Source organism: Haliotis rufescens, unplaced genomic scaffold (genome assembly GCF_023055435.1).
Source record: "Haliotis rufescens isolate VD_foot unplaced genomic scaffold, xgHalRufe1.0.p SCAF_33, whole genome shotgun sequence".
In the NCBI taxonomy this organism is placed as follows: domain Eukaryota; kingdom Metazoa; phylum Mollusca; class Gastropoda; order Lepetellida; family Haliotidae; genus Haliotis; species Haliotis rufescens.
Window position 1 is genome coordinate 2,243,742 of NW_025964035.1, and position 17,292 is coordinate 2,261,033.

The following is a 17,292-nucleotide window of genomic DNA, read 5'->3' on the forward strand; positions in this document are numbered from 1 at the left end:
CTCAACAACTCACTCAACCACTCAACAAATCACCCACTTAAACACACCCCTCACTCAACCACTCACTCAACCACTCACTCAACCACTCACTCATTGAACCATTCACTCAACCCCTCACTCACTTAACCACTCACTCAACCATTCAACCACCCACCCAATCACTTACTCAGTGAAAAACTTGTACGACTTGTATTTAGCAGTATAATTCTTACATACCACAGTAAGAAGCAGCATATTTCCTCTGTATCGTCTAAAATTTCAAATGCAAGGTTAAATGAATGGAATTCTACGTTGGATATTATCAACATTCCCAACAACAATGCCCCCCAGATTTAAACACAGTTATAAATAGTCGGTGTCCACCTGCGGGAACACGGGTGGCCCAAACGTCAAAGGCGCCGCAATTCGCAGTGCAGAGTTGCGTCCCTTGGGAACGCCAAACTACTATGGAAGGGGGTGGGAGTCCCAGTTCGCCTCGATTATGTTTCTAGGTTTGTCAGCACCAAGGTGGTAAATCTGACACATCGCGAAACAGGAATACCGTTCAAAGAGGCGTTAAACCGAACCTACGACGTCACCAGTGAAGATTACATTATAGATTACTAAAACCGTCTACAGTGACACGAGATACACCCAACATCTAGCCAAGTCTTTAACCAAACCTATAATCCCTATGGAGTTAATAATAGCACAACATCCATTTATCTTGCTCGTATTTCACACACGGCGTATCTAAGTGGTCGCTCTACAAAAATACCATATGGGTGGCGAATGATTGAAATGTGATGGCATAAAACACCCACAGATTCCGTTAATGACTACACACAATATTATTCTCTCCTCGGAGGTCGGAAGAGTGTCTAAGCAGGATAAATGTTATGTCTCGTAATTGTTGCAATACAATAGCCATAAGTGTAATAAAACCTGTATAAAACATGCATAAAACATGCATAAAACACGCATAAAACACGGACATTCCCTTGGGTAGTTTTATAGCAGCCCTGACAGTTCGGGCGAAGTGTGGCAGGCGGTTTAAAATACCCAATAGACTGAATACGATAATTAAATATTCGACGAGTGACGCTAATGTGAATCAACACAGGGCGACTAACAATTTGAAGTTAATATACTTAAAGGTAATGCATTGGCTTTGCGATTATGTGTACTCTGTTGCATCCTTGTGTGATCGGAGGCGTGAAGGATTGTGTTCAAGGTACGACTATATGGCAGCTTAAATGTCTGGTCTATGGTTTCGATCCATTGTGCTTAAACAGGACAAGTAGGTACGCGATGTAATGAGGTTTCTGGCATGGTAGTTTCATGGTAGCTGCTGTACTGCAGTTCTTGAAGGGTATGATTTGAATCCTGGTAGGCGATTGAACTGAATGAAGCATTAAGTAGTTAATGATTGGCATTATTGTAACAGTTTTATCTTTCAGCCAGTTAGTTAGTCAGTCAGTGGTCCATTCTTTCGTTCTGTCAATTATTTGATCATTCATTCACATAACATGATTGTGAGTGAGTGAGTGAGTTTGGTTTTACGGCGCTTTTACCAATGTTTCAGCAATATCACGGCGGGGGACACCAGAAATTGGCATCACACATTGTACCCAAGTCGGGAATCGAACCCGGGTCTTCGGCGTGACGAGCGAACGATTTAACCACTAGGCTACCTGACCGCCCCTAACCTGATTGTGAGCAAGTAAACAGCTGGAGGTAAACACGATCAGGGTCCGATGCTATACTAAGCCAGCCAGCAAGGTTTCCCTTATGTCCCCATGTCTGTTGAGATGAACTTGGCTTTGCATGTGTTTGTGACGGATGCCACCGGTGAGGCAGGACACACTCACTATTTAATAGTGTTTCCTAAACATGCTCTCGAATTAGTCGGATTCATACGATGGACTCCGCTTAAAGCAGAGATTTGTTATAATAAGTTAAAAGGTTTAAATCGCTTAAATTGTTATCATTTTGCAGCATTCAGTGTGCAATCAGGTTCTCAGACTGCTCCAATCTGACAATGAAACAAGTGTGTCCCATTCAAAAACTACTTTCGTTTTCTTGACATTCGCAATTTGAAGTTGAAGATGGAGGGTTACGAGAGACGTAGCTTTATGAAACCTTACTCTGCACCTCAAGTCGAAATCCTTCATGCTATCCGGTTGATTATGGGTGATATCACGTTTATGAACATCCCAGCAATGTCATGACGGGCTATATACACAATGGCTACATATATGGTAAGATCATGATATGCCAAACTCAGAATAGGGTTCGCAATTGCCTGTTGCAATTCCTTATTTTGACTTGTACCATATACTAATATTCTCGTGTGGTTTTAGGTGCACAATTGCCTTGGATTTGCATGTGTTTGTGACAGGTGGCACCGGTGGGGCTCACCCTTTCGCGAACACCGGGCGTCATCAGTATGTGAAAAGGATTCATAAACACATGCTCGTGATATAGTCGTCATACAATTGACTTTCCTTTAGCAGATATTTCTATTGAATATGGAAATGATTTTCTGGCTTGTATTTTTCACAAATGAACCGATGAGGAGAATGTATCCCAAACTCCTTCAATACTTCCCTACATGAAGCAGTACACCATGTCCCTTGCTGAAGAAAACCACAAAACCCTAACTGCATGTATAATCACTGGAATCTCTGCTAAAAGCAGAAATCATGTACACATGTCAGGTGTTGGTTTGCATGAAATACACTGCTTGGCATCAATCTGTGAATAGCAGTTGGATGACGCAGGATCTGCTCAAACAATTTAGACCACCAAGTCAATTAAAACCACTGGTTTCAATGCCCACTTCACCCATCCATCTGCAAGGACAGCGTCAAAACTGTTCCCATAACTATAAGAAATGTCACCCACTGTACAAGTACGAGTATGTTATGACCATGTGTTTATGAATCACCACCTGATAGTGAAGACACCAGGTGTTCGCGAACTGTTCAGCGTATTCTGCCTCTTCGGTGTCACCCTTCACATTAAAACCTTAAAACGTGTATAAGAATAACTTTTAGACACATATACAAACACGTTCGTGAAAGTCCCTCAGAAGTGGAACGCGTGTCCTTCTGTTCAACAGACATAAATTTACTGAAAACATACAAGGGCTGGTCAAAATGTTCTATGCCTGACTAACTTTCAACTTTGGGGCATAACAAAGTGAACTAGTTAATGTAGTACATTGTTTGAGTAAAGGGAAAAGATCTAACATTGGCAGAAGAAATTTAAACCGAGTTGAGAGGGATTTCGTCAAAATCAAAAGGAGACTAGTAACGGGTGATGAAACAGGGTTACATTATGATCCCAAGTCAAAACGTCAATCCATGGAATGATCATTCATCCATGGAATGGCACGATTCCACTTCTCCGGAACCAAAAGAAATTCAAGTCTTCAAGTTCAGTGTAGAATATTATGGCCAGTGTATTCTGTGACGCAAAAAGTGTGATCCTTGTGCATTACTTATAAAGTCAAAAGACGATTACCGATGCCTACTATGCTGATTTGCTTCATCGCCTGAGAGATTCTATCAAAGAAAGGCGACGAGAAATGCTGACTGCTGGAGTTCTACTGTTTCGGGACAATGCCTCTTCTAACACCTATCGACCTGCAAAGGCTGCCGTGCGACAATGTTGACTCCAAGAGCTTCCTTACCCCCCATACTCGCCAGCCCTGGCTCCAAGTGAGTTCCACCTATTTCCTAAACTGAAAGAACAACTCTTTGGAAAGCGCTATGACGACAACGAACACTTCAAAGCTGCCGTGCATGGGTTTTTTCAGGATGACTTCAGAAAACTTCATCCTGATTGGAATTGAAAAGCTTCACTATCGATATGAGAAGTGTATTGAAAAGCAAGGGGATTATGTTAAACAATAAATTACAAACACTTTCACAATTGTTAGTTTTGTTTGCTAGGCTTAGAACTTTTTGACCAGCCCTCGTATAATGAACTATGGCAACCGTATCTCTCTCATTCCAACTCTTTCCATCTCAAGCTTGCGAATCGGCAATTCGGCGTTTATTTTGTTAAGCTTTCATATATTTTTAATGCTTGAAAGAAGTTCTCTTTTGTGGAGGGTATGTTGAAAGCAGAACGTGCTCTAGGAAAAAAAGAGTAGATGCAGAAAATCGCCGCCAGAGGCTGCTGAGTTTTTATAGAACAGCCACGATTTGACTCTCCTGAACACACGTAAGGAAGACGTTTCTTTATGAAAAAAGTCACTGGAGGACAACATTAGTAGACTGTGAACACTTAAGCTAGAACTAAAGATAGGCACTGTAGCTTACCTATATAAATATATCTGAATTATAAATATATTTTCGTTTATACTGTATTCGGTAAGGAGAAGAAGGATTATCAGTATGAACAGTGTGGCTTACAAAACTGAATTGTTTATCAAGGAATCTATAATGGATGGATTAATAGGTAAATGAATAAAGAAATAATTGGTGAATGGAGTGTTGGAAACATGCAAGAATTAAAACAGAAGGAAAATAAGAGAAGGAATCAAAAGTATGAATGCCTAATGGAAGAAGAAAAGAAAGAAGGAATGACAAACATTAACCTGACATTTTAAAATCATTCATTCTGATTCGTCCGACAGTGGTATTGAAACTACGTTAGCTTAATATTTGTTTCTTAAAGCAAGGATCAACACGAATGAAAGCATTTTTCAGTCTTTTTTTTCTAACAGGTGGGTAACTTCAAATACTGATTTTACTTTATGTACATAGCGAAACACCATGTTGTGAGTACTAGATACGTGTGGCAATATATTGATGAAACAGACACACAACCGCGCCACGATGCACAGAGGTACATATTTCAAACAATTTGGAAACTTTACCATAACGCTTTCAGTTTCGAATCTACATATTCAAAATTCTAAACCCAAAACATTGGTTTATCGCACCTTATGAACAGGGGATAGAAATATATTCCATTGTGAAACATATAAATGCTGGTTTATCTCCGTAATGGACAAATGAATGATAAACTTTGATGGCTACACTACATCCCAGTGTGAGTGAGTGAGTATGGTTTTACGCCGCTTTTAGCAATATTCCAGCAATATCACGGCGTGGGACACCAGAATTGGGCTTCACACATTGTACCCATGTCGGGAATCGAACCCGGGTCTTCGGCGTGACGAGCGAACGCTTTAACCACTAGGCTACCCGACCGCCCTCATCCCAGTGTGAAACACATAAACTTAGGCCCGTGTAGGTAGAATAGGTCTTCAGCAACCTATGCTTGCCGTGAAAGGCGACTGACTGAGCTTATCGTAAGAGGCGACTAAGGGGATCGGGTGGTCAGGCTCGCTGACTTGGTTGAAGCATGTCATCGATCCCAATTGCGTGGATCGATGCTCATGATGTCAACCACTGGATTGTCTGGTCCAGACTCGATTATTTACAGACCGCCGTCATATAGCTGGAATTTTGCGGCTTTAAACAACACACCAACCAACCAACCCATTGTGAAATACGTACAAGTTTGTGAATCTCCGTAATGCACAAATGAATGATACTATTCAGTGGCGACATTTTATCCCATTGTGAAGTACATAAATGTTGGTTTATCTTCTCAATGGACAAGTGAATGAAAAAATAAATAATTGCAACAGTATATCCAATTGGGAAATGCATAAATGCCGAATTATCTCCTAAAGTGGACACCTGAATAGTAAAATTTAAATGGCTACATTTAATCCCATTGAGAAATACATAAATGCCGCTTCATCTCTCCAACGGACACATTACTTGTAAATGTTAATGGTAACCATATATTCTTTCGTGAAGTACATAAACGTTGGTTTATCCCCCTAATGGACAAATGAATGATTAATTTCAGTGGGTACAGTATGCGTCATGGGGAATTACATAAACGTTGGTGTATTTCCTTCACATCTATAAAAGTCAACGCAAGAGAATAACGAGTCTCGAATAAACGAAAAAGATTCCATTGTGCGTAACAGGCAAAATAGCGTCAAATTATGAATGGATCACTGAAAATCAGTGATGACACCAGCTGTTCGCGAAGAGGGTAATCTTGCCTTGGCTACCAGTAGCACCCTCCACTCACACAATTTGAATGAAAATGCAATCTTTTGTTTGTTGTTTGTTTGTTTGTTTGTTGTTTAACGCCGCACTCAGCAATATTCCAGCTATATGACGGCGCTCTGTAAAATAATCGAGTCTGGACCAGACAATCCAGTGAATGACATCATGAGCATCGATCCACGCGATTGGGATTGATGACATGTATCAACCAAGTCAGCGAGCCTGACCACCCGATCCCGGTAGTCGCCTTTTACGACAAGCGCTGTCGCCCTTTTACGACAAGCATAGTCTTTGTTTGTTGGTCAGGAACTCAACAGCACTCCTGCCATGCGTCGGCAGCCTCTAAACAAACCAGACAGTCAGGTGATGGACCAGAAAAGCAAGGGACACAATAGCGCATCTTCTGATATTGTTGAAAGTAAAAAACTTGTTACTTTTGAATTACGTCTGCTGTGTACGAGTGCAGAGACCTTTTTGCTAAAAAGAAAAGCGACAACGTTTAAAAAATATGTTCTATTTGAAACACAGTGGGGAACAGTTTTAATGTCTCGGCCAAAACATTTCTTTTGTTGCTGAATCAGCATAACTGATAAATACCGCTGAGCCGATGATAAAACTCGGGAACTGCAGTCAACCAGCAGAAACATCGATCCAGATGAGCAAACGAATTAAGAAATGAATGCCTACAATTATCACATCCTGACATAAATAAGTTTTGGACAAATGCTAGTTTATTTCTTTGAGAAAGAAATGAATGAAATAATGTGTGGTTACAATGTATCCAATCGCCAAATACATACACATCTCACTCATGAACAAATGAATGAAGCAGTGAATGCCTCACTTATCACCCGTCACAAACACATGCAAAGACAGGTCAATTGTTCATACAAAAACACGGAAACACAGGTACAAGTCAAAATATCTGAGATCGCTTATGACACTGATGACTCACATTTGGAAATGTCTCCCACATATCTCCCATAAAAAGTTTCGAAAGTTACTAAGGCCTTGAATGTCGTAACACTTACCAAATCAAATAACTTCTGAGCAAGGGTCGTATGACGTGCTTCGAAAACTTCGTAGAACATTCACCAGAATAATTAAATACATCAAGTAAATACACACGTCCAGACCATCCAAAGAAAACAAAATAAAATTTATCTTCATACTCTATTTTATGCAAACTCAAAAAACGTTTCCACAATTTTCTTGTCGACACTCCACGGAGAAAGCTGTCGTCACAGTCATCATTCCACCGTTTCCACGGGACAGCCATTACCTGTGTGTGTGGATCCGGTGCTATTAGTGTTTTTACAGATAAACGACGAAGCCTTTTAGTACTGAGGTGGTAGCTATGTTATCTTGTCCCAGCGTAATGAATACTCATGCTGTGTCGATTCCCTGAGATATACGGGTCTTAAGCTAAGGCAACTATTAGCTGTTGCCGTTATCTGGTAAAATACTCATGTGTTTTCTGATTCCAAGGATTTCTCCTCAAAGTTAACAAAATCTTCTATAATCCGATTTCTTTGTTGTTTGCATGTCTAGTTTACCGTCATGTCATCATCATTGAACAACATAACTGTCCCATCAGTATAGTGCATTAGTTTTGGTCATCGAGGCGGTATTTTGGCATGGTATTTAAAATATAGCACGTTTTACAGTTATTACTGTAGGGTTTGACTTTAAGGGAAGCTTGCCAATATAGGCACTCACTGACTCACTCACTGACTCACAGACTCACTGACTCACTGACTCACTCACTGACTCACTCACGCACTCACTCACTCACTCACTCACTCACTCACTCACTCACTCACGCACTCACTCACTCACTTGTATGTTAAAAGAAAAGTAATTTCGTTTTTTTATAGTAATCTCAGTTCATCTGGTGCGTACGGGCGGCCAGTGTATCTATGGCGCCGAAATTCACTGTCCAGAGTTACATCCCTTAGGCGTGTCAGAATCCTATGATCGTGGGTTGGAATTTAAGATTCGCACTGCATATTTGTCTAGGCTTATCAGCAACCTATGGTATATTTGGGATTTCACTTTCTTAGTAAAGTACAAATTCTTGTGGGTGGAGTCCCGTCTAAGATTGGATCCCCTGCACCAGAATGCAGCATTAACACTGATGCAATTTTAACACTGTTCAACGTGTTGGTTACCCTGTCACTTACTCTCTGACCGCCTCCGTCGTCTGGTGGTAGAGCGACCGCGAGGGGAGAAGAAGGTCCGGGGTTCGATCCCTGGCCGCATCATACCAAAGACGTCAAAATATGGCATTATGGCTCGGCATTAAGGGGCTAAAACAAGGACTGGTCGGCTCGGAGTCAGTATACTGTGTCTGAGTGGGGTATTCATGTTAAAGTGCGGCATGGTATCTCACTGAGCTAGCACTATAAATCATCATCGGTCCGGACTAGTACAAGCAGCCTCACACAAACACGTGCATGCACGTCGCTGTATAAGTGCAATAATCTTTGACGCGACGTTAAAACCCATTTCACCTCACCTCATCTTAATTGATGTTACATGTGGTGGTTTCTGGTTTAACGCCGCTTTGAACAGTGGCACATCTATTTATTTACCGTGGGAGTAAAACCCAAAGTGATGCAGGTCTGAGGTACCGGGGATTGTGAAACCGGCCACCAGGAGTGAGTGAGTGAGTATGGTTTTACGCTGCTCTTAGCATTAGTCCACCAATATCAATGCGGGGGGAACCAGAAATAGGCTTCAAACATTATACCCAACAGGGGAATCGAACCCGGGCCTTCGGCGTGACGAGCGAACGCTTTAACCACTAGGCTACCCCATGTGCTCCTGCGACCAAGAGCATGGTGTTGACGGAGGTTAATATTCGGGGCTAAGTTACGACGTGCATCAGAGATGAGCAGATCCTGACAGCTAAGGGGAATAACTCTGCACAGCAACATGTCGAGACGTTTCACCACTGTGATACAAATCGGTGGTCACGGACTAAGATACTCGTAAATGGCGGTCCTCGCACCAGAAGATCCGTACAACAGCTAAGGGGCGTAACTCAAGCAATCATAATACAGACACGAATCACATCGCATAAGCAGAATATATGAGCCTGTCGCCTTTTGGCTAGAATAGTGCTAAAAGCGGTGTATAGCCAAACAGTTCCCCTTCCTTTCAATGCCTCCGTGGTCTAGGGGAAACAGACCCTTGCGGAAAGCGACTCCTGGTCGCGCCAAATCAAAAGACGTTGAGAATGTTTTTTGTTGTTACCCTTCCTGCGCTCGGCATTGCAGGATAAAACAAGTGAGTGAGTGAGTGAATATGGTTTTACGCCGCTTTTAGCAATATTCCAGCAATATAACGGCGGGGAACACCAGAAATGGGCTTCACACATTGTACCCATGTCGGGAATCGAACCCGGGTCTTCGGCGTGACGAGCGAACGCTTTAACCACTAGGCTACCCAACCGCCCAGGGAATAAAACAAGGCCCGTTTAGAGTCAATACACTGTGTCTGAATGGTGTGTCCATGTTATACTATTGCATGGTATCAAAGTAGGCTAGCACTAAAAACAGACATTAATCCAGACTAGTACAAGCAGACATACAAACAAGCACACACAACATATGCGTCGCTGTGTATGTACTATATTCTTGGGGGGCGGTCGGGTAGCCTAGTGGTTAAAGCGTTCGCTCATCACGCCGAAGATCCGGGTTCGATTCCCGACATGGGTACAATATGTGAAGCCCATTTCTGGTGTCCCCCGCCGTGATATTGCTGGAATATTGCTAAAAGCGGCGTAAAACCATACTCACTCACTCACTCACTCACTATATTCTTGAACGCGACGTAAAACTCAATTTCAATTCACGTCATCTTCTCCGTACCAGTCTTTCACATTGACATACAGAGATCAACGTGATGCATGCATCATTCTTATTTCATGTCTTCAACCACAATTCAAAAATGCCCATAATTCCACGAAGTCCTTGCATCCTTACATCGGAAGTATATGGATATATGTGGGGCTTAGAGGCTTAGAGCTATACAAATATAACCACTCCCCTGGATAAAAGGGAAGCATTTGGAGTTCTCTCCCTTATTTATATATGGAAACCTCTCCTGATCATACGTCTAAAAAGTCAAACTCAGCTATACACTGGTACTGAGGTCGTTTTTGGTTTGGTATGACGTATGAGACAGAAGAACATCCAACAAGTATCGATTTGCTCAAAAGTCTTTCAAATCATCATGAAAATATGTGAAGAATTTTCGGTGTTGCACGTTTTAAAAAAATAACGTGGCTTAAAGACTTGCAAGATCTATGGCCGAAACAAAAAGAGTCCATTTTTCAGGTCATATTTGCCTGGCGGTGAACATCAAAGAGACGTGATTCGGGCTTACCTTGAGAAGAGATCGATATTGAAGAAGACATATTCGCCGTTGTCAAAGTTGAGTTGGTGTGCTTTGATCATTATGTCCCTGACGGAGTCGGGCGAAGCACATAGCACAACAACTGTAAAAAATAAACATCATGATAGTATTAGTCGTGATGACACAGATTCAGGGGGATTTATTTGGGCTTTAGTTGTAACATTTCGATTTCAAATTTAAGTTCGCAATAACACTATAAAGTTCGCGATAAACCCACTGTATTTTCAATGCAATCTTCAAAAGAAGACTCGATACAATACATTTTATTCGAACATAAAAATACAGATTTCGAAAGATGGTTTAGACCTTCAAACAGCAAAATAGAGTTGTTTATTTCATTTCTTCAGGACAAATTGATATGATGATGGCGAGTGTTTTTGTTGTACTTTTGTAGCTTCTACGGGCGGGCGCTCTACCGCTAGACAACGGAGGCGGTCCTGTGAATGTGAAAGTCACCAAAGTGATTATGGCCTTTGGCGTATGTCACTCTTGCTGTCATCCTAGATGAAACTGCGGACTATACAACAGAAATACTGTTAAAAGGGACGAAAAGTCTCCAACTCATCTCCTTCATCGTTCTCGGGAGAGAACAACATTGATTTGATTTATCGTGGCTCGACAAGCGTACAACATACTTTTGTATCGAATTTCCTAGGATTGTAAATATGACTTAAATGTATAACACACCAAGCTGTGAGTGCATGTACTGGGGCATCTCCAATATTAATACTAATTCCATAATTCCTTTACAGTATTGATTACGTGTGCTGCTTCAGAGATAAATACGATTCCACTTTCAACAGTCTACTGCATTGTGTACATCTAGAAATTCTTCAAACCAGACTTGCAGACATATGATTAATATACCATTATAGCCATATGTATCATTGCGAGGAGGAACTGTTGCAGAAGGAGAGCAAGTATCGATGATTAACCTTCTCGCGTTCTCACAGGGGCGATGTCAACAGTTTCAAGATGTTTTATTTCTTTTGTTCAAACCGCGCACTTGAAAGATTATTTAAGTTTATTTATTCAGAAATATTATTTTTATGACTCTTAAGACAAATGAGAGAACATGATACTGCTGAATTTTTATTTGGCATAATTTAAAAATATTCATGAATAATTCCATATTGATGTAAAAACTAATAATTCCAGAGCATTTTTATTTGAAGAGTTGTGCCGTTGACTTGCCCAACATAGGGGGACAGTCGCACACTCTTCCTTTCGTAGAGATTTGAGAATGATTCTGAACATGTTATTGTCGCTTTTATTTCATCTACTCGAAAAACAAACTGAGCTCAGGGTCCAGTATTAGAAAGATGCTTACCCAAGTCCCTGCTGCATTCATTGTTGTTATAATTTTTAAAACCTTGAAAGTATTGAAATGATTGAGTGAGTGAGTTGTGTTTAACGCCGCTTTTAACAGTATTCCAGTCATATCACGGCGTGTCAGCTTCATGTGGGAGGAAAGCCCGAAATGATGCAGGTCTCAGACCTTTAACTATTTGGCGAAACCCACGAGCACAGGTATGGTGCTGACAAACCTAGAAACATAATCGGGTCGAACCGGGATTCGAACCCAAAACCATAGGTTTCTGGCGTGCCCAAGGGCACAACTCTACACAGCGACTTTGGGCGCATTTGACGACTGGGCCACCCATCATGAAGAAAGCCATGATTAATAGAGAATCTCCCCCGAGTGTCTTTTGATATCAAATTTATCAACACGAGTTGATAAAAGTGGAACAACTTGTTTCACTTTCCACATTTGCCAACGAGTTTTGATATATTTGATATCAAAAGCATTGTGATGCAATTTTATTGCAGCGATATCTACAATGTAGATATCGCTTGATCTCACTCAAGCGATATCTCCTGTGGGAACCAATACCATGTTTCTCTCATCGGGTGAGTGGGGAAAGGAGATATTTTCCCAAGTGACGTACATGTAGACCCGAATGAAAATATATCCTTTCCCCCGTCACGAGATGAGATAAACATGATATTTAACTCGACACGTGGAATATGCTGTATACTATTATGTATTTTGTATGTAGTCATTGAGACCTCTGTTGGTAGTGAAAGAATACACGCTGGTCAAGTAACCAAAATGGCGCTGTGCGAAACGAACTGTCTCGACTGACAAGTTTAATGAGACATTCAGTTAATAACGAAACATTTTCAAGATACTAAAGCACGACAAGAAGCGATATTAACTCCATAAAAGACCATCTGTCATTATGTTGCCTTGTCACCTAAATAGGAAGTCAACAGTAAGTGTACGGGCCAGACACTTAAGACAAAGGGAGGTCATTGGCGGGGAGATAACTCTTGTAAGACAATAGTTCCGGCAAAGTGCTATGTACACTGCATAGAAATGTCAAGTGTTATGTTCACTGAAATGAAAATATCACTTTCTCAACTTTAGAAAACCCAGTCTTTCACACTGAAATATATAACAAAAGTTCATAACATAATGTCTTTAATTATCCAGCTCATGTAAACCAAACGGGGCTTTATCATACGACGTCGTTTACTTTAAGAGCAAAACACATAACACTACATCAGATGCAACGTGAAATGATGAGTACACGGTTCTCGTAAAGAAATTGACGAAGCCTACGGTGTGAACGATTGATAGTACATATGCTTGGATGCAAGTTGGTTGGTTGGTTTGTTGTTTAACGCCGCACTCAGCAATATTCCAGCTATATGACGGCGGTCTGTAAATAATCGAGTTTTGACCAGACAATCCAGTGATTGATATCATGAGCATCGATCCACGCAATTGGGATCGATGACATGCATCAACCAAGTCAGCGAGCCTGACCACCCGATCCCGTTAGTCGCCTTTTACGACAAGCATCGTCGCCTTTTACGGAAGGGCAAGGACATTAAAAACAACCACATGATATACAGTTATTTCAGTATGAATGCAATATTCCTAACATTCTTACATTATCCAAACCAAGGAGATAACACAAGCTTGGTTGGTTGTTTTACGCCGTACTCAGAAATATTCAAGCTATATGACGGCTCCGTCTGGAACGTTGGGTAAATATCCCCTAACAAAGCTCTCAAAATCAATTTGATATCAAAGAAATATTTTTTTCCAAACTAATTAATAATTCAGTTCATAAAGGTCGAATATTCTTAAATTAATTATCAAAAATAATATATTATAATGCCGTGTCAGCAATCAGTACATATGACATTTTCAGAACAAAATCCCACAATGAAAAGAACTATGTACACGTATTCTATGTATATTGTGTCTACGGAGAGAAATGTCATATTGAACACGATGAATGTCAAATTCGAAATTAACGATAAACAGTATTGAAACAAGTCACAGGAGATTGAACAGTTACATGTGACTCGTGATGCATTGCCATAAGGGAAATGGTATTTATTTGAATTATACATAAGTACATTTTTAAACTAAATGTCACTTGAGTCTAAAAAACTTGATAACGTTATAAAATTAAATTCAACAATGACAGTAACTCGTAATGCAATTTAGTAAGTGAACGATATTCTAATATATTTAAATTTTGCATTTTGTACATAAATGCATATTCCATTATAAAATTGAGGGCTTGTGAAATATTCAACGAAACCTTCACTTTTCAGAAATAACAAAATATACTGCTCAACATTCAACAGAGATACTGAGGTATTAATTTTCTTTCGTTTGTTTGTTTGTTTGTTTGTTGTTGAACGCCGCACTCAGCAATATTCCAGCTATATGACGGCGGTCTGTAAAATAATCGAGTCTGGACCAGACAATCCAGTGATTGATATCATGAGCATCGATCCACGCAATTGGGATCGTTGACATGTATCAACTAAGTCAGCGAGCCTGACCACGCGATCCCGTTAGTCGCCTTATACGACAACAATATATTGAACTGTGAAGGAATATTTATTCATCTCGAAGCTACAAGAGCACCCGTTCCATGGCAGCATTAAATACTATTTTCATTACGACATATCCGAGCAATCAGTCTTTTCAGACCCCAACTGGACACTCCCTCTCACTATCATAAGTAAAGTTGTATATACCCGTGAAGATCCGGGGTAGAAAAGGTCTTCAGCAACCCATGCTTGACATAAAAGGCGACTAACGGGATCGGGTGGTCAGGCTCGCTGACTTAATTGATGCATATCATCGTATCCCAATTGCGTGGATTGATGCTGCGATGTCAATCACTAGATTGTCTGGTCAAGACTCGATTATTTACAGACCGCCGTATGGAATATTGCTGGGTGCAGCGTTCAAAAACAAACAAACAAAAAATATATTCTCAGTTGCATACGATGTATTCGCGGAGCGTTAAAGGATATCTGACGGTGTGTCAATAATGCATAACTTAAATATTCATGATCTATTTGAAATCCTTGTTCATTGTTTCTTTCCTACATAAAGCTGGACCCGACTATGTTTCAAGGTTTGTCAGCACCATACCCGTGCTCCTGGGTTTCACCGAAGTGGTAAACGTCTGAGACCTGTATCGCCTCCTTTTCTCCCACGTCAAGCTGACACGCCGTGATATAACTGGAATACTGTTCAAAGCGGCGTTAAACCCAACTGACTCACTCACTGAGCTTGCGTCGGTTGTTGGTTGGTTTGTTGTTTAACGCCGCACTCAGCAATATTCCAGCTATATGACGGCGCTCTGTAAATAATCGAGTCTTGACCAGACAATCCAGTGATTGATATCATGAGCATCGATCCACGCAATTGGGATCGATGACATGCATCAACCAAGTCAGCGAGCCTGACCACCCGATCCCGTTAGTCGCCTTTTACGACAAGCATAGTCACATTTTACGCCAAGCATGGGTTGCTGAAGACCTATTCTACCTCGGAATCTTCACGCTTGCGTCGGAATGAGTTAAAACATTGTGATGTGTCTTGAAACGACCCCCGAAATCATGTACCCACGGACGGTAATGTGTCTGTACACGACTACACAGAGGAGAAACGGAATTCCTCTCAGCATCCAGACGCAGATTACACACAGTGTACATCGCGAGTTAACATCACTGTCCCTAGCATGGTTATCTGTGCTCAGGGATCTGTAAAAAAAGAGCCATTTTGTCTCAATCGTGCTTTTTTACAGATATAGTCTCATCAACGCTCAAAAAAAGTGTTTGTATACTATGATATCGTCCATCAGACGCTTTGCCATTTAGACGTGTAATATGGATGTTGTGATGTACATCGTATCGTGTTTGGTCGAGTGTCGTAGACGTATGGTTGGTTTGTTGTTTAACGCCGCACACAGCATTATTCCAGCTATATGACGGCGGTCTGTAAATAATCGAGTCTGGACCAGACAATCCAGTGAGCATCGATCCACGCACTTGGGATCGATGACATGCATCAACCAAGTCAGGGAGCCTGACCATCCGATCCCGTTAGTCGCCTCTTACAACAAGCATAGTCGCCTTTTACGGAAAGCATGGGTTGCTGAGGACCTATTCTATCCTGGATTTTCACGGGTGCCACCACTCCTAACCCAAGACATTAAGGTTTGTTTTCCTTAAGAAGATCAACGAGCGGCAGTTGTCTTACATATAAGTCCTTATCGCTCATATTCTTCAAGAATAAGTACTTCATTCAACCCATCTGATCCTGAGCTCTTACTTTTCACCACAATGTCAATGGACCCACCATATGATATTCGAGGGGAGGGATATTTGATAGAAGTTGAGTAATCTTTTCCAGGTCACTGTTTTTTTTAATGTTTGATTTTGTTTAACGTCGACTCAGCAAATATGCCAGTCATATGACGACTGCCTGTAAATAATCGAGTATGGACCACACAATCCAGTGATCGACATCATGAGCATCGATCTACGCAATTGGGATACGATGACATGTTACTTCATCTTACGACAAGCGTGGGATTCTAAAGACCAATTCTATCCTCACGGAGGTGATTTTCTGTTAAAGGTGAGTCGAACAATTAAAATTATCGTCACAACACATATATGTAATGACATCCTGCAGGCCAAGCAAAATATCTTTGTTTTATTGAAAAATCTTTCCAAATATTTTTTTTTTCCACTTTTTAAAAAGAATCTCAACACCACTCTCCAAACCAACCAACTTCAGATCCGACGAGGCAAACCCCACCCGTGTTTGTTAATAGCACATAAACTGCCAGTCAAGCGAGGTAGAAACTTAAAAAAATTGGATTTGACCTAAAATTATTAACGTTATCAAAACGTTACTAGGCTGAAAGCAGTCTCCGAAACACTGCAAATCACTGTAAAAAAACCAAAAACAATCACGATATCAACTACATCACCATCGAATAACCATTTCATTTGTTTCAGTTTTACACATTATCAAATAAACCTGTCTAGTTTCATTTGCCAGGTTGTTCAGTTTCATGTTTAAGGCGACTAACGGGATCGGGTGGTCAGGCTCGCTGACTTGGTTGATGCATGTCAACTAACGGGATCGGGTGGTCAGGCTCGCTGACTTGTTTGATGCATGTCAACTAACGGGATCGGGTGGTCAGGCTCGCTGACTTGGTTGATGCATGTCAACTAACGGGATCGGGTGATCAGGCTCGCTGACTTGGTTGATGCATGTCAACTAACGGGATCGGGTGGTCAGGCTCGCTGACTTGGTTGATGCATGTCAAGTAACGGGATCGGGTGGTCAGGCTCGCTGACTTGGTTGATGCATGTCAACTAACGGGATCGGGTGGTCAGGCTCGCTGACTTGGTTGATGCATGTCAACTAACGGGATCGGGTGGTCAG

At 41.2% G+C, this 17,292-nt stretch overlaps 1 protein-coding gene across 3 annotated transcripts in view; it reads right to left on the reverse strand.

Moving 5' to 3' along the window:
- LOC124115049 (atrial natriuretic peptide receptor 1-like) overlaps positions 1 to 17,292 on the reverse strand; it is a 255,794-nt gene that overhangs the window by 50,855 nt on the left and 187,647 nt on the right. For all 3 annotated transcript variants that reach the window (XM_048380802.1, XM_048380801.1, XM_048380800.1), the window contains one exon: positions 10,479 to 10,590. In XM_048380802.1, the coding sequence (XP_048236759.1) occupies positions 10,479 to 10,590 (112 nt within the window). The remainder of the gene's footprint in view (positions 1 to 10,478; positions 10,591 to 17,292) is intronic.